General features: G+C 38.3%; 3 protein-coding genes, 1 long non-coding RNA gene and 1 pseudogene across 8 annotated transcripts in view; 2 read left to right on the top strand and 3 right to left on the bottom strand.

Moving 5' to 3' along the window:
* The window catches only part of KPNA5 (karyopherin subunit alpha 5), a 38,307-nt gene extending 31,750 nt beyond the window's left edge, over window positions 1-6,557 (top strand). For both annotated transcript variants that reach the window (XM_005654392.4, XM_005654393.4), the window contains exon 14: window positions 3,095-6,557. In XM_005654392.4, coding sequence (XP_005654449.1) covers window positions 3,095-3,282 — 188 coding nt within the window. In that variant the 3' untranslated portion in view covers window positions 3,283-6,557. The remainder of the gene's footprint in view (window positions 1-3,094) is intronic.
* PHF3 (PHD finger protein 3) overlaps window positions 1-26,675 on the bottom strand; it is a 1,103,753-nt gene that overhangs the window by 388,068 nt on the left and 689,010 nt on the right. The gene's annotated exons all lie outside the window — the stretch shown is intronic.
* Window positions 7,470-7,915, bottom strand: LOC100523874 (large ribosomal subunit protein P1 pseudogene; annotated as a pseudogene). Its single transcript, XR_001301948.3, has one exon. The product of XR_001301948.3 is annotated as a large ribosomal subunit protein P1 pseudogene (transcript).
* Window positions 9,472-17,331, bottom strand: FAM162B (family with sequence similarity 162 member B). 3 transcript variants are annotated; one of them, XM_084958483.1, is made up of 5 exons: window positions 17,019-17,331; window positions 16,763-16,874; window positions 13,692-13,800; window positions 13,112-13,156; window positions 9,472-10,041 (listed from the first exon to the last, which is right to left on the bottom strand). In XM_084958483.1, the coding sequence occupies exons 1-4, from the start codon at window positions 17,188-17,190 to the stop codon at window positions 13,151-13,153; spliced, it is 399 nt and encodes a 132-aa protein (XP_084814609.1). In that variant the 5' UTR covers window positions 17,191-17,331; the 3' UTR covers window positions 9,472-10,041; window positions 13,112-13,150. The 3 variants fall into 3 exon arrangements, with proteins under 3 accessions (XP_084814609.1, XP_084814600.1, XP_005654448.3); XM_084958474.1 differs by lacking the exon at window positions 13,112-13,156; XM_005654391.4 differs by lacking the exon at window positions 13,112-13,156 and having other exon boundaries at window positions 16,763-16,871.
* Window positions 17,006-26,675, top strand: part of LOC110260274 (uncharacterized) — a 29,407-nt gene continuing 19,737 nt past the window's right edge. The window contains exons 1-2 of the long non-coding RNA XR_002343262.2: window positions 17,006-17,605; window positions 19,561-19,649. This is a non-coding gene — a long non-coding RNA (uncharacterized LOC110260274). The remainder of the gene's footprint in view (window positions 17,606-19,560; window positions 19,650-26,675) is intronic.

Genomic DNA, 26,675 nt, shown 5'->3' with positions numbered 1-26,675 from the left:
TGAAGTTATTGATTATTTATAACAGTTTTTTTGGTGGAGTCTCTGATTTTCTATATATAGAATGCCATGTGCAAATAGTAACATTTTTACTTCTTCCTTTCTGAATTGGATAACTTTTCTTTTTATTGCCTAATTGCTCTGGCCAGGACTTCCATTGCTATGTTGAGTTAAAGTGATGAAAGTAAGCAGTCTTGTCTTGCTTTATCTTTGAGGTAAAGCTTTCAGGTTTCCACTGTTGAATAGGATGTTACCTGTGGGCTTGTCATATATGGCCTTTATTATGCTGTGGTCCATTCACTGTATACCCACTTTGTTGAGAGTTAGTCAATTCTTAATTATCTGCCATAGATATTTTCCTCCTCCAGTTCTATAAAAATATTTTGTGTAAAAGCAGTATAATATTTTTGATATTTTAAAATCTACTCTTAATTCTGTTATCCTAACAATTTCTTTTCATTATTTGCCATCCTTTTTACATGTCCTTATGCACAAATACTTTACATTGATATAATTATAGTGCATGTGTAGTTTTGTGTTCTGCTTCTAACAGTATGGAGAAATTGCATTTCTGCATAATTTCTGTGATTTGCAATAGCCATATAATATTATAAAAAGAGAATGTTACATTCTGTTTTTGCCATATTCTTGTAGTTGACCATTAGTTTCTTTCTAACTTGTTACCACTTTACATATACCGTAATAAGCATCTTTCTGAATATAATTTTTATTCTGTTGAATTAATGTTTGGGGATAAATTTCCTGAGTCCTGGGCACAAACTTACTTTTAAGCTTTGGGTATGTTTTCTCATTGTGCTTTCTAAAGACATGTTACTTGACAGTGTCACTGGCAACCTTTTACCTGTTTTGGTGATTTTGCTGGTTTAGCCAATGTAAAGTGGTATCACCAAGTTGCTTTTATGTGTTTTTTTTTTTTATTTCATGTGGAAGGTGGTTTGTATTTTCCGTGTGTTAGTGTATTTCATTATCTCTATTGAATATTTATTGTACTTTGTCCAGTTACCAACTTGTCTCTTTTTTTGTAAAAATTTGAGTTAATTTTATTTTGTAGTTTAATATGAGTTTTTTCCCATTCCTTTTCACCTTTTTGACTTAATGAGATAAACCATGTTCATTTATAATTAATAAATGATTCATTCTACTCTTCTGTTCCTTCAAAGTTTACAAAGTCATTGTCCTCACACAGATTTGATGAATTTTTTGTAATTGGCTAGATTTTTCTTTTTTTTTTTTTTTTTTTTGCCTTTTTTTGTCTTTTTTTGCTATTTCTTGGGCCACTCCCGCGGCATATGGAGTTTCCCAGGCTAGGGGTCCAATCAGAGCTGTAGCCACCGGCCTACGCCAGAGCCACAGCAACACGGGATCCGAGCCGCGTCTGCAACCTACACCACAGCTCACAGCAATGCCGGATCATCAACCCACTGAGCAAGGGCAGGGACTGAACCCGCAACCTCCTGGTTCCTAGTCGGATTTGTTAAGCACTGCGCCACGACGGGAACTCCTTAATTGGCTAGATTTTTCTGATTGAATTCTTAAAACATTTAACTTAACTCACAGGGGATTTATTTTAGGCTAAGGAATAAATCTAAGTTGATTTTTTTCCTTTCAGTGTATTTCCTTTAAATACTTACTCTCTGTCTTAAGTACCTTTGTATGATATGATTGATTCAAGCTTTTGTGATCCCTCAACCAAGCCTGGGAGATCACTTTACCTTTATTTCAAATTATATAATGTCACTGGTTAAGACATCATATAAATACAAGATACTAATCACTGATTTAAGAACATTTCCTTACTACAGTCATTATTTTTTACCCTAAGTTATACTAGAATTTGGCGGCTACTCATGATTGTATAGAGATATGACTGCTTTGCTGCTTCTCTCTCTCCTGCAACAATATAATTAAAGAAGTTTATCTGTAATTAAGTGAGAAAGATTTTCAGCATCCTTCAAACATATATGTAGATTATTTTCTTATAAGCAGTAAAATAGAGCTCTGCACTTTCTCCATATGCTATCAAAATGGGATTTTTCAGTTTAAGTTAATAGGCTTTGCTTATGTTAGGTTTGCAAACGGCATTCATTTATTCCATACTGATACCCTTAGGCTTATTCTGTGAGAAAATTTATGTGTTAGTTTGCCCATTTTTAAATTTATTTTTTGTTTTGTCGCTTTCTCTTTTTGTGCTTTGCGTTTAGTACACTTCCTCTGCAAACAACTTGTGGAGTTACATAATCTAAAACGGTCATTTTAAAATTCAGAAGCTAAAGTACAGAGGAAACTAATTTATTTGGGCAAAATCATACAATTAGAAGGGTGGAGTCTATTGTCTTCCTGCTCCCCAGCCTGTGCATCTTGAAGTATGTCATTAAGTGTTGGCTTTTAGTATGTGCAAAAATTAAATAAAAATTATGGTATCACTTATATGTGGAATCTAAAAAATGCTACAGGAAGTTCCCATTGTGGCTCAGTGGTTAACAAATCTGACTAGGAGCCATGAGGTTGCGAGTTTGATCCCTGGCCTCGCTCAGTGGGTTAAGGATCAGCGTTGCCGTGAGCTGTGGTGTAGGTCACAGACGCGGCTCGGATCCTGCATTGCTGTGGCTCTGGCTAGGCTGGTGGCTATGGCTCCTATTCGACCCCTAGCCTGGGAACCTCCATATGCTGCGAGAGCGGCTCAAGAAATGGCAAAAAGACAAAAAAAAAAAAAAAAAAAAAGGCTACAAACTAGTGAATATAATAAAAAACAAGCAGAGTCACATATATACACTACAAACTAGTGGTTACCTGAGGGGTGTGGGGGGCAGTATGGGGATCAGGGAGTGGGAGGTACAAACTGTTGGGTGTGAGATAGCTTCGAGGATTTGTTGTACAACAATGGTAATATAGCCAATATTTTGTAATTACTGGAAGTGGAAAGTAACCTTTAATAATTGTACAAAATTTTTTAATTAGGTAAAAACAACAATCCCATTGCCAGTGGATGGACAGATGCTATTGATTCATTATTTTGATTTAAATGTATGTTGAAATTTGGGTAATAATTCTGTTTATATGTATATATGTCTAATAGGTCTGGATAAAATTGAATTTCTGCAAAGCCATGAGAATCAGGAGATTTACCAAAAGGCTTTTGATCTGATTGAACATTACTTTGGTGTAGAAGATGATGACCCCAGCATTGTACCTCAAGTGGATGAAAACCAACAACAGTTTGTATTTCAGCAGCAGGAAGCACCAATGGAAGGGTTTCACCTTTAACTTGGTAGAAGGAAAAATAATGGCCAAAAAAGGTAGCTTCAGATAACTCCCCTTCCTTGTGATATCAGTGGGAATATTTGATTGATTTTTTGTCGTTTTTTTGTTTTTTGGGTGTTTTTGGTAGAACAAAAAAGAAAGAAGTTGATGCACTTTTAAAAAGCAAAATGAACATTTCCATTCAGATGCAACCTTTATTTACAGTTTTGTTTTTATTTTGATGTTCCTGTGTTTATGTCTTTCATTGTTTTGTCTGTTTTTTTGTATCTGCTTGTCAACAGTTAAATACATTATGAGATTATTTAATAATTTAAACCTAAAAGGAGACCTTTGATAAAGTATTATGTAATGGTTCTGAATTTTTCTAGCATTCTTGTTAACTATAAATTAGCAGTACAGCTGCTGATAATTGCATTTTGGCAGTAAGTTTGACATGCCCATTCTCTACTAAATCTACCTCTTGAAGCAAAAATAAAACAAAAACTTCAGAAACATGAAATAGAATAAAATCTAAATTAAAATGTGAAAATAGATCTTACCTTAAATTATAAATCACTGTGCTGTAGATTATACTTTGCAAAAAAACAAAAGTTGCAACAGAAAACCTATTTATGAAACATAGAAGAAATACTGTACTGACAATCAGTTAAAATGTGGCAATTGTGGAGAGAAGCTGTTCTTCATGTTGAACACATTAAAATGATTACTCAACATTTAAATATTTGTTTTTAACATATAAATGCTATTGTATATTTTGTATTTTGACCAAATATGCTACCATTTTTGAAATAATTTTATTATTTTTTCACTGCTCATTTTAAAGCGCACCATGTTAGAGATGCCATCATGAATCTCTAGTAGGGCTGCATAGCAACAATAATACTGTAATTCTTTCTCTGATTTTTCAGAGCAGTAATTGAAATGTTTCATTTTCTGTATAATAGTGAACTTAGATATTTGGCAAAATTATACTGAAGAAATCACCTGGTTATGTGTTAAATTTTATTAAATGCACTTAATGTTTGGACACTAAAGGATGATATTAATGAAATATTGGTTATTTGGTTGAAACCCATATTAGGACTTTTCCCCCTTTGGTAATACCGAGGTCATACTACTGCTTGTTATGAACCATTGTATTAGATTACATTTGTATCAGATTGGTCATATAATGTATGTGTTTATGTATTAGTAGCAAAAACCTCTTCATACTGTGAAACTTTAAAAACAATTTCAATTGAAAAATTATATATATATATATTTATAGATACATATATATGGGTATGTCTGTATGTTTTCACAGTACTATACTTTGTAGTTTTGTAAGCATATATGGTACTGTTGAATTCAGTTTTTTCATTTATAGTTATATGCAGGCTATTTACATTTTCAATTATATACCTAAAATACTTATTTAAAAATCAGTTTACTGCAGTTTTAAGATGGGAACTAGAAGCATTTTTGATATGATTCATAGCCTATTCTGTAAAGAAAGATTTCATTTACGATAGCATTTATAATGTTTCTGCTGGAAATCAGAGGCATGTTACAAAAAGAAAATGTATATAGGAGTACTTTTAAATAGTATGACACTGTAAATTATATATCATGAAACGAAGCTTTTGGCAAGGCACTTAAAACCTACAAGCTCTAGAACACAGGTTTAAATGGTGTCCATAATGCTGACTACATCTGCCAAATCTCTTTTAAATTGTTAAGTAGAGGACTGTATCTGTGCCCTTTTTATTGTAGTAGAAGTTATGAAGCTCAGTATAAGAAGTGTTTCTTTTGCATTATGTGTGTATATATATACACATATATATTCAAAAGAACAGGGTAGTTATATGAAAGATTACCAAACTGATGGTGAATTTATCAGATACATGCTTTTTTGTGATGCAGATAGTTCTAAGTATCAGGTAACAGGGTATTCCACTCTTTCTAATCAAGTGAACTTGATAATGCAACATAATTCACAAATAACCAGCTGTGCCTGCTTTTATTTTGAGGACCCCGTAGTCACATTATAAATCTCTAAGCCAAGGCTTTCAAACAAAATAGTTCTTATAGAAGGAAAAATAATAGAAATAAGAGGAAGAACTTTAAGGGGAAGATTTTTAAAGTTTTGCCAGTGAAATAAGCATTATATCTCTAGGTACAGAATATTTTAAGCATTCAAAATTATGTATAATGCATTGGATCTGTTACTTGGGTGATTGATTAGATTTGAATGTAAGGGGCAATATGCAAGAGTTGGGACCATCGACTGGTATGGTGTTGACTTTATTGAACCTATATACTAGCAAATACTTTGTTCCTAAAATTTTTTTTTAATAGGACTACTCTTTTTAAATGTGCTGTTTAAAATGCTCCAGAATTTATTTTCATTAATCTTCACTGACCCTTGTGGAGAAAAATTTCTCTTTTTAACTTGCTTTCCTAAGATTTATTATATTTAAACCCGAAAGAAACTGTGCCAAAAAAGAAAGAAAGAAAACATGTTGTAAAGGGCAACACATGCAACATTAATGCAAAAAAAATCAAGAAAATACTTGAAAGAGTCCTTTGCATTCTTTAATTAAATTTAGTGTTTTATTTTTGTCTGAATTTGAATTTTTACCAGCTAATCTATGCAATTATGCTTATTTGTTTTCTATTTGTGAGTACTTGACTCAGTAACCTGGTTTTTTTACTGTAAGTTTTATTTTGAAAGGTGTTCCTATAACTTAATTTTTAGTGTCATTTTGTTCACTTACTGGTAGCACTAGAACAGGAAAATAAAAAAATAAAAAGTAATAAAACCCGCTGGCACAGAAACAGTGTATCTTTTGGTAACTGTAAAACCTATTTGCAGATGAAGGTTGATTTGTTGGAAAAGGACTTGTTAGACAAAGCATTACCTTTGCCTTCATATTTTTTCTTCTCTAAAGAAGGAGCATTATGGAAAAAGTAATTATAATACAAAGTCTTAGTGGATTTTTGTTGCTGTTCTAAATTTAGCAGTCTGCTGGCTGCTTTGTGAAACTGTGAAATCAGAGTAATTGCTGTTAACTTTTACTCATTTTAGTTCATATCATTGTTTTATGAAATGTGACATATTAGGAGCCAGTACAGTTAGGGCTTTAAAAGGATAATGCATCTTTAAATTCTGATTGGGAAGTGGGATGAGGGGAAGATATTCTTGCCTAACTGAATAAACTGACATTGGAGTAGTATGCAATATTATGAAATGTTATAGCACTATATTAAAAATAATAAAATGTTATTTTACAATTGCATTTATATGTGTCTGATTTATTCTTATGATTGTATATTCTTAATGGAGCAAAAATAGATGTCCTCACTGATTAAAATTCCATCCCCTTTCTAACACCAGTAAGATTTTGTTGGTGGCATTATCTGATAAAGTAGTATGTTGCTTTTATTTTAGGACTTACATATTCTTCTATAACAGGAACATGTCTAATTTATCCTAGTATCTCAAGCCTTGGCAATTAGTGGGGTATTCACATGTTTCAATTGAGATTATTTTTCCTTTTCTGTTATTTTACTGCAATACAGTGCATTTATTTAAGGCTTGGAGTTTTAAACTTAACAAATAGAAATAGGAGGGAATGTCTCTTTAACTTTCTTAATATATTGTGAAACACAAAATCACACAGCCAGGCTTAGGCCTCCCAGCCTAGAGTTTATTTGCTTGTTTGTGTTTACCATGTACTAGACATGGGCAGGATACCTTATATGTAGTGGGTTTTTAAAAAAACTTTTTTGAAGTATAGTTGATTTGCAATGTTAATTTCTGCTATATAGCAAAATGATTCAGTTATATAAGTATGTATTCTTTTTCATAGTCTTTTCCATTATGGTCACAGGATATTGAATATTATTTCCTAGATTATGCAGTAGGACCTTGTCGTTTTTCCCAGCCTAGTGTTTTTGTTCTTGTTTTCTTCTTCCACTACCTGTTCTTTTGTTTTGTTTGCTTTGGCTGGTCTCATTTCCTTCAGTATTTGAAACTATGTTAATCAGAGTAGTGAAACTAATTAGATCAGTTATTTTTAGGATTTTCTTGCTCCTAGTAAAACAATCTGCAATTTTAGTGGCAAATGAACACATTCACACACACTTTCTACTTTTTTCATTTAAATATGAAGACAATAAATAGGTAAGTTTCTTTTTTTTTTTTCAGCGAATAGCTCAGCTTTTTATTATCGAATGTTATAGAAGTTTAGTCAAAAAGACCAAAGCCCATATCATCATCAGACTCCTCAGATTCTTCTTTCTTTGCTTCTACTTTCTTCTCCTCAGCTGGGGCAGGACCTCCTGCTGGTGCAGCACCAGCTGCTGAGGCAGGTCCACCAGCCCCCACATTGCAGATGAGGCTCCTGATGTTGACGTTGGCCAGAGCCTTTGCAAACAAGCCTGACCAGAATGGCTCAACATTTACACCTGCTGCTTTAATGAGAGCATTGATCTTATCCTCCGTGACCGTCAACTCATAGTTGTGCAGAATGAGGGCAGAGTAGATGCAGGCGAGCTCCGAGACGGAGGCCAAGGTGCGGACCAATGCTAGGTGGGGGCTGCCAGGCGCGGTGCTGGTCGCTGGATGAAGTGAGGGCCTCACCCCAACGCGGCCTTAGCTTCCTCGGAAGGACCGAGCACCTTAGCCTAAATAGGTAAGTTTCTTACCCCATCCCACTCCCCTCCACACACACCCTGAAGCACCATGTTAGTTGTTTTTTGTGTCCATCTGACTAGGCCACAGTACAGTTATCCAATTAAACAGTTATCTAGTTAAACACTAATGTTGCTTTTCAGGTATTCTGTAGGTGGGATAAACACCCAGTCAGGTGCCTTCAAGAAAAAAAAAAAAGGACTTCTCATCCATTCTGAATCTTACCCATGCTTTTTCCTCTGTGGTACAAAAGCCTTCTGTGTAATGAATGGATAATTCCGAAAGGACAGATCCTGAAGCAGAGTCTCACAGCAGAGAGGCCCTATGCAAAATGCCAAAGCAGTCAGTGGCTGATTCATCCAGAAGGTGGACTTGTAACAATGCTGCCTGCATTCTCTATCTTAGAGTTTAACTCAGAAGTGAGATTATTGTCCCAGGAATGTGGAGCAGCATTTTCATTTTCAAATCAAGGTGAGACTTTTTCTAACAGAAAGAAGGTCGGAGTTCCCGTCGTGGTGCAGTGGTTAATGAATCTGACCAGGAACCATGAGGTTGCAGGTGTGATCCCTGGCCTTGCTCAGCGGGTTAAGGATCCGGCATTGCCGTGAGCTGTGGTGTAGGTTGCAGACATGGCTCGGATCCCACTTTGCTGTGGCTGTGGTAGCAACAGCTCCGATTCAACCCCTAGCCTGGGAACCTCCACATGGCGCGGGTGCGGCCCTAGAAATGGCAAAAAGACAAAAAAAAAAAAAAAAAAAAAACCTTAATAATAACAAGGAAGGTCAGTTTTGATCTGGTGTTATCAGTTCGACAATAAGGACTGGCTTTGGCCTTAAAATTACGAAGCAGACACCTTCCTTAAACAGAATGAGCTAATTCTGCAGCTTCAGGTTAGGATGGGAAATATATTTAAAGTACAGTTAATACACAATAAAGTGGAAATTATGTCATTTCAACTTTGCCCGTGTTTATGATTTTAAAACTGTAGGCGCCAAGTTAAAATTGTGTGAGGAGGAGCTATGTGATTTTTAAAGATGTTTTAGGGCTTATTCAAGTTTGAAGACCACTGACTCAATTTTTCTTTTCCTAATGTTTTTGTCTTTTCTAAATTGTTTTTATAATTACTGTTTTAGTACTTTCATCATTTTAGAATAGGTTTTGAAATTAATATTTCTCAGCTTATAAGAGTTTTTAAGCCTGTTTCCCCTAGTTGCGAACTATGAAAAGTATACCCAGAGGAACTACCCAATCACCAAATATACCAGCACTTGGGTTGAAAATTAGTTTAGGTTTTAAAGAGTCCTTGGTGATTTAAACATGACATATACAAAATGCATAGTTTAGCATCATCTCTAACAGCCAAAAACTGGACCAAAGGGGCAGAAAAATTATGGCATATCCATACACTGGGATACCGTAACACAATAAAAATGAATGAACTCATGCTACTCAAAATTTGTGGATGAATCTCACAATATAATGTGGAGAATAAGAATCAACAGTCACACAAGTGCTTGTTTTTTGTTCATTGTTTTAAAATTTTATTAAAGTATAGTTGATTTACAATGTGATAATTTCTGCTGTACAACGAAGTGATTCAGTTTATACCTATCACAAATGCTTGTTGTGGAACTCCATTTATATAAAGTTCAGAACAGGCAAAACTAATCAATGGTTATCTGCAGAGGGTAGTGACTGACAGAGGGCAGAAAGGAGGCTTTTGAGGTGCTACTGATGTCCTACATTTCCACCTGGGCGGTGGTTACGCAGGTGTGTTCACTAGATAAAAATCTATCAAGCTGTATACACTTTTGTGTGCCTTCTGAATGTATGTTCTACTTCAATAAAAGTTTACTAAAAAGTAAAAAAAGGCTGTGGATCTTGTCACCAAATAAAACCTTGGCAAAAAGTTGTTGAATATTCTCTTACCAATCTTTTATTTTTGCTGATAACAATGATGATATTCCCATTACCACTTTGTCAGAGTATCATTTAGCCTTGGCCTGTGCAGCCAATGCAGCTTCTTCACGCCACTTAGCCTTCTTTGCCAGGTTCCAACTCGTTAAGGATTCATGTCGTTCTGCAGCCTGCGCAAACAAATTAAAAAAGCCTTTTGACGCTCTGGAAGAATTTGTTTTAGGTGGAGATACATAGGAGAGACTATGAAAAGAAGAGCAGTAACTTAAACCATCTGTCACACATAGCATTTAAGAAAAATGATCCTGGAGTTCTCACTCTGGCACAGTACATTAAGAATCTGACTGCAGGAGTTCCCATCTGGCTCAGTGGAAACAAACCCGACTAGTATCCATGAGGATACAGGTTCAATTCCTGGCCTGGCATGGTGGATTAAGGATCTGGCGTTGCCATAAGCTGTGGTGTAGGTTGAAGAGGTGGCTCAGATCTGGCATTGCTGTGGCTGTGGCATAGGCTGGCAGCTGTAGCTCTGATTGGACCCCTAGCCTGGGAACTTCCATATGCTGTGGGTGTGACTCTAAAAAGGCAAAAAAAAAAAAAAAAAAAGAATCTGACGTCAGCAGCTCAGGTGGCTGTGGAGGTGTGGGTTCAATCTCAGCCTGGCAGAAGGGGTTAAAGGATCCCTTGTTGCTGCAGCTGCAGCATAGGTGGCAGCTGCGGCTCAGATACCTTCCCTGGCACAAAAACTTCCATATGCTGTGGGTGTGGCCATAAAAAAAAAGAAAAAAAAATGACCCTTTGGTACAGAAAAAATTTACTTAAGATGTTAGACTTCAAGTCAACAGAACAGGTGATGTCAGAAATCTGCCTCCACCCTCTCTTGGCATATAGACATATTTGTTGAATAAAAAGTAATGGATATATTTTCAAATAATTAAGCTCAAAATCAAGAAAGGGAAATCCTCAGGTACAAGACATGGAAAGAAGACAAAAGGCATGCACTGGTGAGGAATGAGAAAGACGGAAGCCAGGAATGAAGGATATGGCTTCTAACAGGGAACATTAGGGGAAAATATTGGCTTCAATAGCTGCGGGCTAACAGTTTAATTTGTACACCAACAGGTGAGTTCAGGATTTGACTCTTGGGCATGGAGCTGAGGTAGTCCTGTGAAATGAAAAAATAAATGCAGCACAGAGATAAAGATAGAAAAAGTAGAAAAGAGAAGTTAAAATGGGTTCCTGCTGTGGTGCAACAGGATCTGCGGTGTCTCTGCAGCGCCAGGACACAGGTTTGATTGCCGGTCTCGCACAGTGGGTTAAAGGATCCATTGCTGCCACAGCTGTGGCTTAGGTTGCAGCTGCAGCTCAGATCTGATCCCCTGGCCTGGGCACTCCATATGGCATAGGGTGGCCAAAAAAGGGGAAAAAAAAAAAAAGATAAAGAAGTTATGATACATAGAGTCTAGAATCCTAAGTGCCAGCATATATTCTGAGGAGGTGGGAAGAATAGTTAGAATGGGGGAAGAGGCCATATTTAAAATTATAACAGCTTAGAGTTTTTCAGAAGTGAGGAAAGCTATAGGTCCTCAGACTGAAGAACATACATCTCAGCAGCCTAAATAAAAGCAGATATTGAGGGATGTCTAATAAGCATCTCACACATAATAATCAAAAATAAAGGTCTTGGTATATTTACCTGCCATGCCTATCAGCTCTTTCCCCAGTCTTACACATCTAAACAAATGTCACCATTCATCTAGGTACTCAGGTCAAAAACCCAGGCTTTCTGGTTTCATTCTTATATTTTCTCTCCTCTTCCCATATTGAATTTACCACAAAGTTCTATCCATTTTGCCTTCTCAAATACATCTCAAATTGCTAACCAATTCTCTATCTCTATCTGACACTATCTCAGTTAAGGCAAAGGCATTGATTATTCAAAATGAAAGGTGAACTGGAGAGAGGCAAGAGGAACAGATATGAGACCACCTAAAAGATACTGCAATAAACTAGGCAACAAGGGGTTGGCTATCTTAGACCAGGGTGATATCAATAGAAATGGTAAGGAGTGGTCCCACTGCGGATATATTTTTAAGTGGAGCTAGCAGGACTGCTGATGTATAATGACTCACTCATGAGCAGCTGCCAAGATGATAAAATTGAGTTCCTGGGTGAGGCCATTTTAGATGGGGTGGTCAGGGACCCTCTCTCTGAGAAGAATGAGAATGAGCCAGCAATGGTAAAGCCAGGGGACGGAAAGGGAGCGTGGAGAGAGGAAAGGGTCTGATGTAATAAAAAACAGAAAAGAGCTAGTGTGGCTGAAGCATAAGGAAGAAAGGGAAGATGGTATGAAACATGGAGGGACCAGGCAGTATTAGAATCCAATCTGTCACTTAGGAGCTGGAGAAAATTATCAGCTAGGTGGTCAGTCCCTTTATCTAGAGTAGGTTAAAAATGAGATAACTGAATTTCTTCCTTTCTTTCTTTTTTCTTTTTTTTTCCCCTTTTAGGGCCGTACCCAAGGCAAATGAAGGTTCCTGGGCTAGGGGTACAATCGGAGCTACAGCTGCCGGCCTACACCACAGGCACAGCAACATCAGATCCGAGGTGCATCTGCGACCTATGCTGCAGCTTGCAGCAGGGCCAGGTCCTTAACCCACTGAGTGGGGCCAGGGATTGAACCCACAGCCTCATGGTTCTTAGTTGGATTCGTTTCCGCTATGCCACGATGGGAACTCCTTGAATTTCTTTATTTCTATGTTTAAGTGTTCCGCCAGCAAACATTTAAGAAATTTTCCATTTGATGAGAATAATTTCAAAGCATAAGTTCTTTGCCAAGCCACCAGAAATGAACAGACACGTACAGAATATCAGTAAGCTTAGAGGCCCTGGTTCCCATGTGAATCACTGGGCTCAAACACTCCTGAAAACTTGAGAATTAAAGAGCAGAATCATAGGACTAGGCAGAATGGTCATTGGTTAAATGTGCTTAGAGAGTGAAGCCGGCTCCAGGCAAACCATGCTGTGCGACAGAGCTGCCACAATCTAGTTCCAACTCTGGCTGCATTACTAACAAAGTTATAATCACACTCTGATGGGTTCAGTGACAGGTGCCACAATGAAGAGGGGCACCGATAAACTGGGTTGTGTCCAGAGGAGAGTTCAAAATAGAGGAAAATTGTTAAGGATGAAGAAATTAAGACTGGAGAAATGAAGACTCCACAAAGATGTGTCAGATACCTCAATGTTTGTGGGTCTGCTCTTCAAGTAAAAAGTGTTTCACAGCTGAAATAATATGAGGAAACAAGAGGGAAAATCAGAGCGTTAATTTGCTTGTAGCTTCCCTCTAGAAACCACACACTGGTGATGCCAAGGAAAGGGTTCATACACAGGATACAGGCAAACTGGTCTGCCTTGCTCACCACTTCCAACTTTGCATCTCTATTTCATGATTCTGTGCAACAGCTAATTGAGTTCATGATTTAAGGAATGATCTAGTTTGGATAACTTTCATACAACGAAGTTCTTGCACAGATTTTAACTAGGTTATAAACTGTCATTTTTTTTTTTTTTGGTTTGTTTTTGCTTATCTAAAAATGGAAACAAGTTTCTGTCCCTCCTGTCCATATAGTTAATTTGTTGATTCAAATTTTCATGAATGATTTTGTTGCCAGCATGATAGACATATGTGGTGCCTCAAAGTGTCTGAGATGAAGCCCTTCTTACACTGAAAGAAGAGCAATAAGCCCCCAAAGGAGAATAAAGCTCCTAATCTTTATTAAAATTCACAAGTCTAGCTTTACTTTAAAGAGGTACTCACCCTTTTGGCTGATGCTATCACTGCAAAACAGGCGATAATTGTCAGTCCAATCATTATGTAACAGGCTTTCACTCGTGCTTTGTTTCTTGCAGCATCTATCATTTCTGGCCTAAACCAAGATGTGTATTCTATTAATGACACTAAAGCAATATGCTTTACCACCTGGCATAACAGACAATGATGTCTTATGAAAATATTCCAAACATCTTCTTGAATGAAATGGCAGATGTGAAAGACTTCCAAATGCTAGCACATTATCTTACCAATTGCAAATTAAGAGGTATTTATTCAGGTCCTAATTACTGTCAGGCGCTATGAAACCACGGTGCAGTATATTTAGTTTCTAACTGTTCAAAATATAACTGCTAGAGATTACAACCTGACTCTCCATTATTTTTGTTTCAATCATTGGGATAAAAGGAAGACACACGCCTATGTGTGTCTATGACTCCCGTTCATTTGGCCCCTGTCTTAAGTGGGCTTTGTTGTCAGTTTTAAACAAGTTGCTTTTTAAAACTCATTTTCATCATTTTGCCTTTTCACTGGTCTCCAAATCTCTTCTTGCCCCTTCCCATCCTACTTCCATTAAACAGACTATTAAACATTTTGTGAAAATGATTCATACTGCTATGATACATTTCATTATATATTTCATGAGAATGTCTGTTAGAGAAAAGGTGTTTCCTTCATGGCTTTTGCATGAAGTTTTCAAAAGAAGTGATCAAAATCACAGTAATTTCTTGAAGAAAAGATAAACACACCTTTGTTTTCTTATTATAATTCTGATATTTTAATATGATTACTTGAATACTGCATAACCTTATTTATTAATAAAGTTATATGCTAGTTGTCTAAGATTTTAGCAAAGCAGTGTTACAAAAGTAAACATGCTTGTGGGCCTTTTTTCCTGAAGTAAACTTTAACAATTTGCAGTAATATGAAATGATAGTTTATAAATACACATAATTGAAGAATGATTTTTGAGAATGTATTCAGTGGTATTCTTTCTTCTCTATGTCAAGTATAAATAAAATGTACTTACATGAAAAAAGAATTTCAGAAAGATAATTTGCAATTCCTCTCAAAAACAAACAAAAAAAAATTCTTTTAACTTTCACCAGTGAAAAGAACACAGAAATCAATATCTAGCTTGTTTTCCTCAGGTTTTAGGCAGATTAATGTAAATCTTAAGAAATTAGTTGTAAACAGGTGAATGTTAGGATTTTATTAGATTATACTTGTTATGACTTTTGTTCCAGATGGAAACTAAAAGATCTGATCTTTTTTACCCATCCATTTGGCTTTGATCTGCTATGCCAAATTAGTTTAACACTGAAAAGAAAAGTGCAGTTATTATTAAATATCATTAGTGTATGGTACGAAAATTATAGGTTACTTGTTATTATGTCCATTAAGAACATAAAAGTGAAAGCCGTTTACATTGTAAATCTAACACAGCTTAGGAGGCATATCTGTCTTAAACAGCAATGCTTTTTAACAAATTATAGAAAATTAAAATAAAAAATATTCTAATACTTTTCATGTTCCCAACCAAAAACTGCAACACTTTTCGTAGGCACCTTGTTATTACATTCTGTTTATAATATTTCTTTTGACAGTGATCCTGGGGAAATTATTTCTGTAATGTGGATCTCTACATATACAACTACAGTAATGCAATATTGTCCCTTGACAAGCATTAATTTACAATAATGCAGGTTCTTTAAATTCTGGATTATTCAGTTGCAGCACTAGAACTCAAAATCAAAAAATACTAAGAATGGTGTTTTAAGCTTCTCTGTGGCTAATTTCTGTTTGGGGCTACGTCTGTAGTTTAGAGGCTATTATAGCTCTCCAGGAAAACAAAATATGCTTTATAAAATATTACCAAATAACATCTTGGTTGAATAAATGCTGAAAAGAGATTTCAAATTCTATTTTATTTCAAATTCTATGTCCATTTCTCATCAAATAATTTGATAAAAAAAGAAATTAAAATTTTGAGCATTCATTATTGAATGAACATTTCCCACCAGTATTTCTTCCATTTATTTGAGATGCTTTTGGTAACCAATAAATTAATAATCAATAAAAGTGTGGACAATATGCACAGAACAAGATGTAGTCCCCCATGTCCATTATCCAGTCTATCAGGCATTGATTACCTCATATAAATCTATTTGAACATTTAAAATTCTTATTTGATATAATTCTAGCCTCCTTGTTTTTTAAGATTAGTTTAAAAAGTAGTAGAGTAATTTTATTCTTAGTTTCCTTCCTTCCCCTTTTTAAACACTCCCTTGAAAAGTGCTGGGAAGATTTTTGGACTTTGCATAAACTGAAGCTATAGGAATATTGTTTTTACCGGTTATATTTACTTTTTTTTTTTTTTTTTTTTTTTTAAATTTAGCATTAGCAGAAAGGAGCTGAAGTTGGCAGCTTGAGTTTTATCAAGCGAACCTCTGTCTTCGGTTTGGGATGGGGGAAGTGGCCAGAGACGCTGATGCATAGTGAGTCCTAGTCCAAGAATCCCGGGCTCAGAGGGCTGCAGAACCGCGTATACCAGGCATCTCCCTCTCCAGGAGTGGATGTGGCTTCTTCCCAGAGACTCTCCAGCCACCCCACGAGCCATGATTACTCCTTGGGTGCAGCAGGAAGCCGCCGCCCTGAACAGAGCCCCTCTTTCTCTGTTGTCCCCGCAGCCCCTTGGGTGCTCGAGAGGACAACGGTGCCTTCGGTTAGGCCTAAGTACTCCTCTGTCTCACCACCTGGAGCTCGCTAGGGGCGGGTATCCGGGCGCCATGGAAGTGCCCATTGAACTTCAGGGTTTTCACTCAACTCCAACAATCCCCTTTTCCGCTTAGTTTAGTTCCCAGACTAGTCAGGAAGCTTGGCATTTAACCGTACTAGGGGGCCGTAGACAAATTCCTTAAGGTGGAAGGTATTGCTAGGAAGACCTGCTTGGCTCCGCGGCCGCCTTCGTTCTAGGTCGAGAGGTGAGTGGATAGACCCTCCAACCCCAGCGCCCTCCCCGGCGCACGCACCCGGGGCCAGGCACAGGCTACACTTACGGGATCCTAGGGGGGATCTCTTCCATCGCTTTGAAACGTCCGGTCCACAGCAAGATCTTCTTGTCGAATTGCGACGGCTTATGCTCGGCGGGGACCCTGTGGACCCTCCCTGCTGCGAAAGCGACAGGCTTGGTGTTGGTCGGAAGAACCGACAGACCGACGGCACAGAGAATCACCCCTCAATCCCCTAGCCGCGGCTCCTCGCCCGCCCCTCCTCGGACCCCTCGCTCCCAGGCCATTTCCAGCCCCCACTCACCGGAACCCTGAGGCTCCGAGCCGCCCGGGGCCCCGCCACTGGAGTACTGAGGAAGACCCCGGGGCCGGAGAGATGCTACCGGCCGCCTCGAGGTTTCTGGCGGTGCTCCCGGGGCGCAGCGGGGGATGCACCCCGAGCGGAGGCGCAGGAGGCTCCCGACCGCGGCGAGCATGATGCGCCTTGTTCCCGCGCCCGCGGCGAGCCGGAGCCCGCGCTTGAGCTCCGGGGGCCCCCTGCCCCTCCCCACTTCGCGTCGCTCCCGGGGGAGCCCCAAGCGCGCAGCTGGAGTCCGACGTGCCCACCCTCGGCTCCCGGACCCGCCCCCTGCCGGCGACCCGAGACCGGGACATCGCGACCCCAGGGCTGAGTCCTTCGCCTGGTAGGACTCAGGGAGCGGCCTGCCTCTGCTGGACTACTTTCCTCCGAGACGGCTCCGTGCGGCTGGTTTTAAGGGCATTTCTTACTCTTGAGTAGAAACGTGTTTTCATCGGGCTTTCGCCCTTTGGTTCCACTGTTCCCTGCCCAAGGGAATAAATCTCCCTCCTCTTCTCCAGGGAAAGCCAACAGTCGCTCCAAATGTTTACCAAGTAAGTGTAAGGACTTTGTCAAAAGACTTCTGATTTTCCCATGAGGACGTATTTTGAAGTTAGCGCCTCACCCCGCCCTCCACTCCCATACTTTTATCGTTTCTGGGCAAAACAACGGCAACTGCTTTTTGTTACCTCTTCATGTCTTAGACCAGAAAGTCCCCAAACTCCCTGTCAAAGGAGCTTTTCTTCTACTTTCCACCATCTTCCCTCTCAAAAAGAGGGCAGAATCCACTATTCTCTGGGATTTAAATGAGAGCAGGGACTCAGAGAAGGCAGAGAAGGGCTCTTAGGAAAGCTAAGTGGAAGGAACTTACTTTTTCTACCTACTCATAGTCCGGGGAAGACAGATCTCAGCCAAGTGGAAGCGCCCTTAAGAACCCAGCCCCAGGCCCAGCCCATCCTCCCCTTGACTGTCTCTGAGGTTCTTCCCCTGCCCAGACACTAACTTACTTTTAGTTGGATTTTCAGGTGTTTCTTTTCTCCCTAACTAGACTTTAGGCACTTGAAGGCAAGATCTCTGTCTTTCACATAATGGTATTTAACAAAAGAACACAGATGCATAACTCTGTAAAGAAATACGCATTTACAGGAGTGATTTTAGAAAGAATGTTAGCTTTGCCTTCATTCAACTTTAAACCCCTGATTTGTGACTTAAGGGTTACACAGTTATGAGGAGATCATTTTGGGGAGCCACACCCACAGCGTTCAGAAGTTCCTGGGCCTCACCATAGCAGCAACCCAAGCCACAGCAGTGACAATGCCTGATCCTTAACCTGCTGAGCCACCAGGGAACTCCCTATGAGCAAATCATTCAAGTCATCAATCTTGGCCTCATTTGTAAAATGAGAATTCCTGCCTCTCAAGTTCATTCCTGCAACCACTACAAAACAAACAAAACCCATACTGTATACACCAGCTACTTCTCAGAGCTGGACATGGAGCTGTGAACAATGCCAAGTGGGGGTTAGTAGATGAAGCAAAAAAAGCAAGATGAAACAAAGTAAGTAGGCATGAGGTGGAAGGATGGTTAGGGATACCCCTCCAAATGTGCCTGGCACATAATAACACTTCAAAGATGTTCTTTCCCTTCACATTGTTTAACTAGTCTGGAAACAGGGGCATTTTAATTCAAGAAATCTCCTGTAGGGAACTTTAGGAAGCTATGAGCTCCCCAAGGGTCAAAATTGTCTTATTCAGCACTGTATCCCCAGGATGTAGCTGAAACATTGGCACTTAGTACATAACTTGATTTTAATCTGTCAAATGAATGAATAAATGAATGCAAATCTTCAATAATAAAATAGACTACATCTGGGCAAGTTTAAGGAAAGACTGAATACTTGAGGACATGCTACATGATGAAGGTAATGAATTCATACCTGACAGTGTTGCCATAAATAATATTTGATGGTTGCAGGAATATGCTACTTGAATAATTCTCCCATTATTCAAATGTGTTGTTTTTTTCTTTTAATATTTTCTTTTTCTTCACGTCACTGAGAAGAAAGATCCATAGAGTGAGAGAAAAACATTTCTGGGAAACAACCAATTGTTAATAGTTCATTAAAGTTCACCAAGGCTTATTAAACTAGTTTGGCGAAATAAGTTTATTTCCCTGGAGAGAAGAGAACCAAACGTCAGACATCTACGCATGATTTTCTATTTCAAGCTTCTCTATCATTGAGGAACCACAGGGCAAGAGAACCATGGCTTATGTCATGAGAGAAAGAACAGTTTGCATTCTATTCTCTCTTCCTGATGGGATTAAAATGTCATTATCTGGCAGTGTTCTACATTTAAAAAAATTACAGCTGCACAAGTGATGCTTTCTTTAGCTCTAGAATTGGAACAACCACCAAAAACAAACAAAAGAAAAGAAAAAAACCCTTCAAGTCAACTCCTAATCGAAAGAAAAGCTAATTATATTCCTTTCTGTTTTTCTTTTAAACCAGAACAGCTCATTTACTCATTCAGCATATGTTCACTGAGTGTTTCCTATGTGCTGGGTACTGTTCAGGACTCTGAGATTACAACATAACAGGTAAGCATACAAAAATCTTTTCTCCTCACTGAGCTCATTACTAACGGTGGTTTCAGGCTACCAGTTCTGTACTATATTGTTTTTCACTCCAGTGTTTCATATAATTTGCATATACTGTTTTCACTTTGGTTCCTTCAAGTCTTGTTTTGATTTGTATGGTTTACATCCCCATTTCCTACAGGTTAATTTACTTCTTCCTTAAGATATATTGTTATAACTAGGAATAAATTTTAAATAAAGCTATGAGATAGATTAAAGGGAAAGTGTGGGTGATTTTTTATTTTTCAAAAACTCACTGTAGGCTATTCTATGCTCAGCACGGGGCTAAGGCAGGAAATCCAAAGATTGCTGTAGTCTGGCTGGGATGATATTCCCTCATCAGGAAATGCCTTTTTCCCAAAGGAGCAGCTGGGAGGGACCTTAACCAACTTGTTTTCTAATCCCCTGTTATGGAATTCCTGTTGTGGCTCAGCGGTAAGGACCCCAACTGGTATCCATAAGGATGCAGGTTTGATCCCTGGCCTTGCTGAATGGGTTAAGGATCCAGCATTGCCAGGAACTGTGGTGTAGGTCCCAGACACAGATCAGTCCTTCATTGCTGTGGCTGTGGTGTAGACCAACAGCTGAAGCTCTGATTAGACCCCTAGCCTAGCAACTTCCATGTGCCACAGATGCTTCCCTAAAAAAAAAAGAAAACAAAAACCAAAAAACTAATCCCCTGCTAGTCTTTTTGTAGGGTGAGTTCTAGAGTGACAGTTTCCTTACAGACACGGTTTACAATGATCTCCAGTGCTTTGGGCAAATTATTAAATGAGCAGTCCAGGCCAGGGCCCGATTACCTGCTGGTACTGAGCATGTACTGAGGACACCAGCCAAAGCCCAAAATGAGATTTCAGAAAGCATTAATGTACGCTTATATACAGCTCTTCGTGTTATTCCTTTTAGTTCCCATTTTCAGTGTTTTATTTATTCTCTGTCCCTCATCCTATTCTTATGACCTCCAAAGTATTTCCCCCATGTCTGGTAGTTCTTTCTCCAGTCCTTTCTCGCCTAGCCTCCAGAGATTTTTCTAAAACATGGATATTATCATGTAAAACTTTTATGGTGCTGGGAGTTCCTGTCGTGGTGCAGTGGAAATGAATACGACTAGGAACCATGAGGTTGCGGGTTCGAACCCTGGCCTCGCTCAGTGGGTTAAGGATCCTGCATTGCTGTGAGCTGTGGTGTAGGTTGCAGACGTGGCTCGGATCCCGAGTTGCTGTGGCTCTGGCGTAGGCGGGCAGCAACAGCTCCGATTCGACCCATAGCCTGGGAACCTCCATATGCCATGGGTTTTGCCTTAAAAAGACAAAAAACAAAACAAACCAAAAAAAACTTTCATGGTGCCAATCATCTATTCCTTTTTAACCCTGCATCTCTATCTTATTTACTATTTATAATCCTGATGATGAAGAGTAATGAAAGAATTCGTTAATTTCAATTAACTCAAGTTAATCAAAAGGGCACTAGTCCCACAAATCATTCAAATTATCAGAGCTCTCCAACAAGAGGTCTGGGTTGGGTAAAAGAACCAAAATCTAGGGAAATTTTTTAAGATTAAAACTGCATAACCTAGGAGACAGAATATTACAGAGGTTAAATCAGCTATTTCATTATTTCTTCATTCTTTCATTCAACCAGAAAGTATATATTAAACGTCTGTTCTCAAAAGCTTAGTACTAATGAACATCCAAGAGTTATGCCTACTAGGCTATCCAAAAATCAAACATGAAAATAAAACTAAAAGAGTTCATCAATACTAGACCAACCTTAAACCAACCTTACAAGAAGTGTAAAAGGATCTTCTTCTTCTTTTTTTTTTTTTTTTTTTTAAGCACTGCCCCTGCAGCATATGAAGGTCCCCAGGCTAGGGGTTGAATCAGAGCTGTAGCCACTGGCCACAGCCACAGTCACACCAGGTCCAAGCCACTTCTTCTACCTACACCGCAGCTCACAGCAACACTGGATCCTTAACCCACTGAATGAGGCCAGGGATCGAACCTGCGTCCTCATGGATGCTAGTCATATTCGTTTCCACTGAGCCATGACGGGGACTCCTAAAGGATCTTCTTAAAGTGAAAAAGAGAAAAGCTACAACAAGAAATGTTAGCTGAACGAATGGTGAAAAAGTTTTAATTTCTTTAATAATGATTTTGTTCATATGCACTATAGTTCAAATATTTAGGAAGAAAGGGCAATTTCTATAACTGCTTTTCCCCAAGGAAGGAGATGTATAAAATTTGAAACTTAGGGATTATTTCCCTGACAAAATTAAAAGCTGTAATTTTTTTAGAGTCAATTTTAAAGCAAATTATTTAGAATGTATCTTTACATTACCATTTCTTAGTTACTTCTGTTTGGTAAACTAATAAAATATTTTTTTAGTTTAATGCCTATATTCCTTAGTATTACATTAAACAGAAACATCCAACATAACTTTATTATGAAATTGCTTTAAGAGTGTTCCATGAGGATCTTGGTTCCGGTTATACTATTGTCCACAAATAAAAAGTAAAAATAATTGTCCACTAGGTGGCAGCAGTATTTCAAATTGTTCTAGGAACACACACCTGCAGGATAGGGGCCAATCCTAAATTTCTCATGATACTTATGAAGAGGATGAGTTCTGTCCCTGTAGACAGCTAGCTCCCAGTCTATATTCTGCAGCTCAAATATATGTGCTTTCTTTCCGTTTTTTTCCTTTTGGTAGTTAAAAATTCTAAGTATAGATTATTCTCAAATGTCAGAAGAAAAAGTGATGTTATTGTAGCCATTTTGCCAGCCACCTAGCCAGCTTGCACTACCAAGTGGTTATGTGATATGCCTGGAAGCTAATTATGAGCTTAGTGTCACAACTCCCAACCCCCCAAAATAAATCTAATAGACATTCTTTTTTTCCACTAAAAGTGTGTGTGGTTTTAGGCATTGCTTTTTTTCATGATTTTTTTCTCAGCCTCCAGACAGTTAAAACTGGTATTTATTGGTTAGAAAGTAGTTGTGGGAGTTCCCATTGTGGCTCAGCAGGTTAAGAACCTGACCAGTATCCATGAGGATGCAGGTTTGATCCCTGGCCTCACTCAGTGGGTTTAGAAGCCGGAGTTGCCATGAGCTGTGGTGTTAAAAAAAAAAAAAAAAAAAAAAAAAAAGGGAAAGAAACTGTGTTTATTAAAGTTTTTATTCTGAAGTAAAACATGCTGATTGTAGTGAAAATTCAAACAGTAGTGAAATGTGGCAAGTGGAAATCTACTCAATCACCTTTTAGGGAAAACTGGTATTATCATATATATATTTGTCTTCCCAATATTTATATATAGTATATATGCAAAAATTAAACTATTCTGCAACCGGTTTCCATCATTCACTATAGGTGGTAGGGCCTTTTAGTAGTTGAACATATAAACTTACTTCATTTTTTCAAGGAGCTGAATAATAGTCTTATTGAACAAATGTACCATAATTTATTCAATGTGTCTTTTATGGACATTTAAATTGTATGATATTTTAAAAATTTCTTATTTATTGTAAGGATTGCTGCAAGAAACATCATGTAAATAAATATATCTTTGCGGAGTTGAGAATTTATGTCTTAGGTCTAAATTTTCTAGCTGGAGAATTGCTAAGTCAGAGACTATTCTGTAATTGTGGTAGATAATGACAGGTTGTCCTCCAAAAGGTGGTTCTGAATTACTCTTTCATCTACAGTACATAATAATTCCTATTTCCAAACTAGTAAATTTAATGTACTTTGAAGGTCCCAGAATATCTGTCTTTTTCTGGTTGGGTAAACACTGTGTGGAACACACCCTTTACTTTTTGTTCTGTATCTGGTTTGGATAGACTCACTGGAGAAACTGGTTTATGATTCTAACCTGACACTTGGATGTCTGTGTTTGTTTAATATACCTCCTTAAAAGTTTAAACATTTTAGGTGGAAGATGTGAAAAAAAAAGCGTTCATATACACCTCTGGAAACCTTTTCTCTTCTCAATTTTCAGAGTACACAGATTTATAAAGGTTTAGTGGCAAGTTAGGGTGTCTAAATTCATATCAACTTGGCCACCAAATAGCTGTGGACTTTAGGCAAGACACTTAATCGTACTGTTCCTTAATTTCCTCCTTGGTAATAGTTACCGACCTCACAAGATTGTTGTGAAAACAAATAATAGTGATGAGGATAGTAATAATATTTTTGAATAGTAATTTATAGCTTTCAGAACACATTAATGTGCATTATCTCTTTAGATCTTTATAATAACCTTATATGGGAGATAGGACAAACATTTTCATCACCATTTTTTTTCACATAAGAAAACTAAGGCACGGTTGAAATGTGGTAACAATATCAAGAAATATTTCTTTGAGAGGTTAATATTACTACACAAAGGTAATACCAAGGACAAGGAAACACTTACATAACTATTCCTGGCAAAGAGTTTCAGGGACTACTGCGTGTATGGCATTTCTTCCAGCATTCCTAAGGATGTTTACTATGACGAGAAGACCAATCTGTGAGCAACTGTTCTCCCCCCTTTTCCCACCAAAACTTTGTATATGGTTAATGATTAGAAAATAGAATTGTATGTGTGACTTATAAATGCGTACATGATAGGAGTTCCTGCTGTGGCACAGTGGGTTAAGAATCTGACTATAGCAGCTCAGGCCTCTGCTAAGGCACGGGTTTGATTCTCAGCCAGGTGCAGTGGGGTAAAGGATCCATCATTCACAGCTGCAGCGAAGGTCATAGCTGTAGCTTGGATCAATCATCCCTGGCCCGGAAATTTCCATATGCCATGGGTGTGGCCATAAAAAAGATGTGAACATGATTAAAAAGTACTGTGGATTATTTTGTAAAGCAATTCATCTCATCCATGCTCAGTGGAAATGGGACAGGCAAGTTTCATCTTGCCTTGGTCACCACTGGAAACCTTGGTTATGCATCTAACTTGTAACTTCTGTTTTCTCAGCTTCCACTGTAGCTTCATTACAAGCCTTGCACACTAGGTTTTCAGGGTAGCCCCAGAACACAATGTACAAATATACACTGGATCTTAGAGGAGAACAAGGGAAAGAACCCTCTCGTATGTGCTTTAGCAGAGTGACTTGGCATTTTCTCCCCCATCTTGGAGGTTAAAGTAGTATATGTAAAAGTGTATATATACTTTCTTTCTTTCTGGGGAGTGGGGGTGGATACTTGAAAGAAAAGAAAATCCTGACATTAATGTTGATTCAGGAGCTAATGTTCCAAAAATTGGCTTCTACTTTTTAATCGACTAATCCAAGAAATGTTTTCATACTTCCCCAGGTTTCCACAGACAGAAAGCAATTATATCAAATCTTTAAGTTCATCATGAATGGAATGATAATAATTTTTCTGTCTAGCTTGGACTGTATCAGTAATAAATAACTCTCTTGAAGTATTCTATTTCCCATGGAATCAAATTTATAATACAATGTCTATTTCTCACTTGGTGATTAAACACATTCAGTAACTAACTATATTATTTAGTCCCCTTCGTAGGGAAGAGAAACCTGTGAGCATGTATCTGATACTTTACTAAGGACAGAGTCAGCAAATAAGTAGCACCACTGTAGTGCAAGACTGACAGTCCTTTCAGTGTCACAGAGAGTAGATGATTCCTCAAAGAATTGTGAAGAGGGACAGGGCCTGGTAAGATTACACAGCAAATACAGAAGGAGCTGAGACCAGAAAACAAGGCTCATAGACTATGAACTTGCCAACATTACTGCAGTTATGCATCCTGAGGGCTATGCTGTCCACTTCTCTTGTCTGCCATGATACCCAGAGCTAAATTTAGCACAAAACAACCACCATTCTTAGCTTCAATTTCAGTTATTAGTTACCTTTTCCACTATAGATTTGCCTTTTAAAATATACATTTTAAGGATTTTGGAGTTCCTGTTGTGGTTCAGGGGGTTAAGAACCCAACTAGTATCCCTGAGGATTTGTGTTTGATCCCTGGTCTCACTTAGTGGCTTAAGCTTTTGTGTAGGTCACAGATGTGTCTCAGATCCGGCATTGCCATGGCTGTGGTGTAGGTCACAGCTGCAACTTTGATTTGACCCTTGGCCTAGGAACTTCCATATGCCACAGGCTTGGCCATAAAAAGAAGGGGGAAGGAGTTCCCACTGTGGCTCAGAGAAAACAAATCTGACTAGCCTCCACAAGGACACAGGTGCAATCCCCAGCCTCGCTCAGTGGGTTAAGGATCCGGCCTTGCCCTGAGCTGTGGTGTGGGTTGCAGATGTGGCTTGGATCTGGGGTTGCTATGGCTATGGTGCAGTCCGGCAGCTGTAGCTCTGATTTGACCCCTAGCCTGGGAACCTCCATATGCTGCACATGCAGCTCTAAAAAGACAGAAAAAAAGGGGGGGGTGGGGAGAGAATGTATTGAATATATTTTCCTTTTTAAAAAAATCACTTTACATCTCTTTTTGGAAATAGGTTGTTGCAAATATAATAACTTGTACTTTTTAACACTGGACTTTCCCTGTGCTTTTTACAAACATGGGGATCTTTTACTGTTTGTTCTCATGTCTATTCAGTGTCATGTAAGGACATAACAATAATTTTTCTAATACGATGGAGTCCATTAGTTTTACATTGGTAACTCCCAGAGTTTGGATGCCTGGTTTTCTGTTTATCTGAGTATCTTTACTCAGCTCTTTAGATGGGAAACACTCTAACACAGACTCACGGGTTGACTGCAGACTGGACTTCACATTTTCAGCATGTACATTTTCTAACCATGCCTTCTGTGTCTCACGAGCAAGAAACAGGTAAAGTTCACATATTTATGGATGTGAAAGAATGACTATTTGCAAAAGTGAGAAGATACTTGATTAGTTTGTTTTTAGGTCTGGCCTTCTCAAAATTTCATCGTCCTATAATCTGATTTTGGCTGGAAAGGTAATGCCAGGTATCAGAAAAATTATGTAAGAGCAGAATTTTTGAAATATAAGAGATTTC

Source organism: Sus scrofa, chromosome 1, assembly GCF_054392235.1.
Source record: "Sus scrofa isolate SSC_HxYL_T2T_F1_AM1 chromosome 1, Sscrofa_HxYL_maternal_Yorkshire_Landrace_v2.0, whole genome shotgun sequence".
Taxonomy (NCBI): domain Eukaryota; kingdom Metazoa; phylum Chordata; class Mammalia; order Artiodactyla; family Suidae; genus Sus; species Sus scrofa.
Note: the sequence above shows the minus strand (reverse complement) of the source record. Positions and strands in the feature narration are given on the sequence as shown.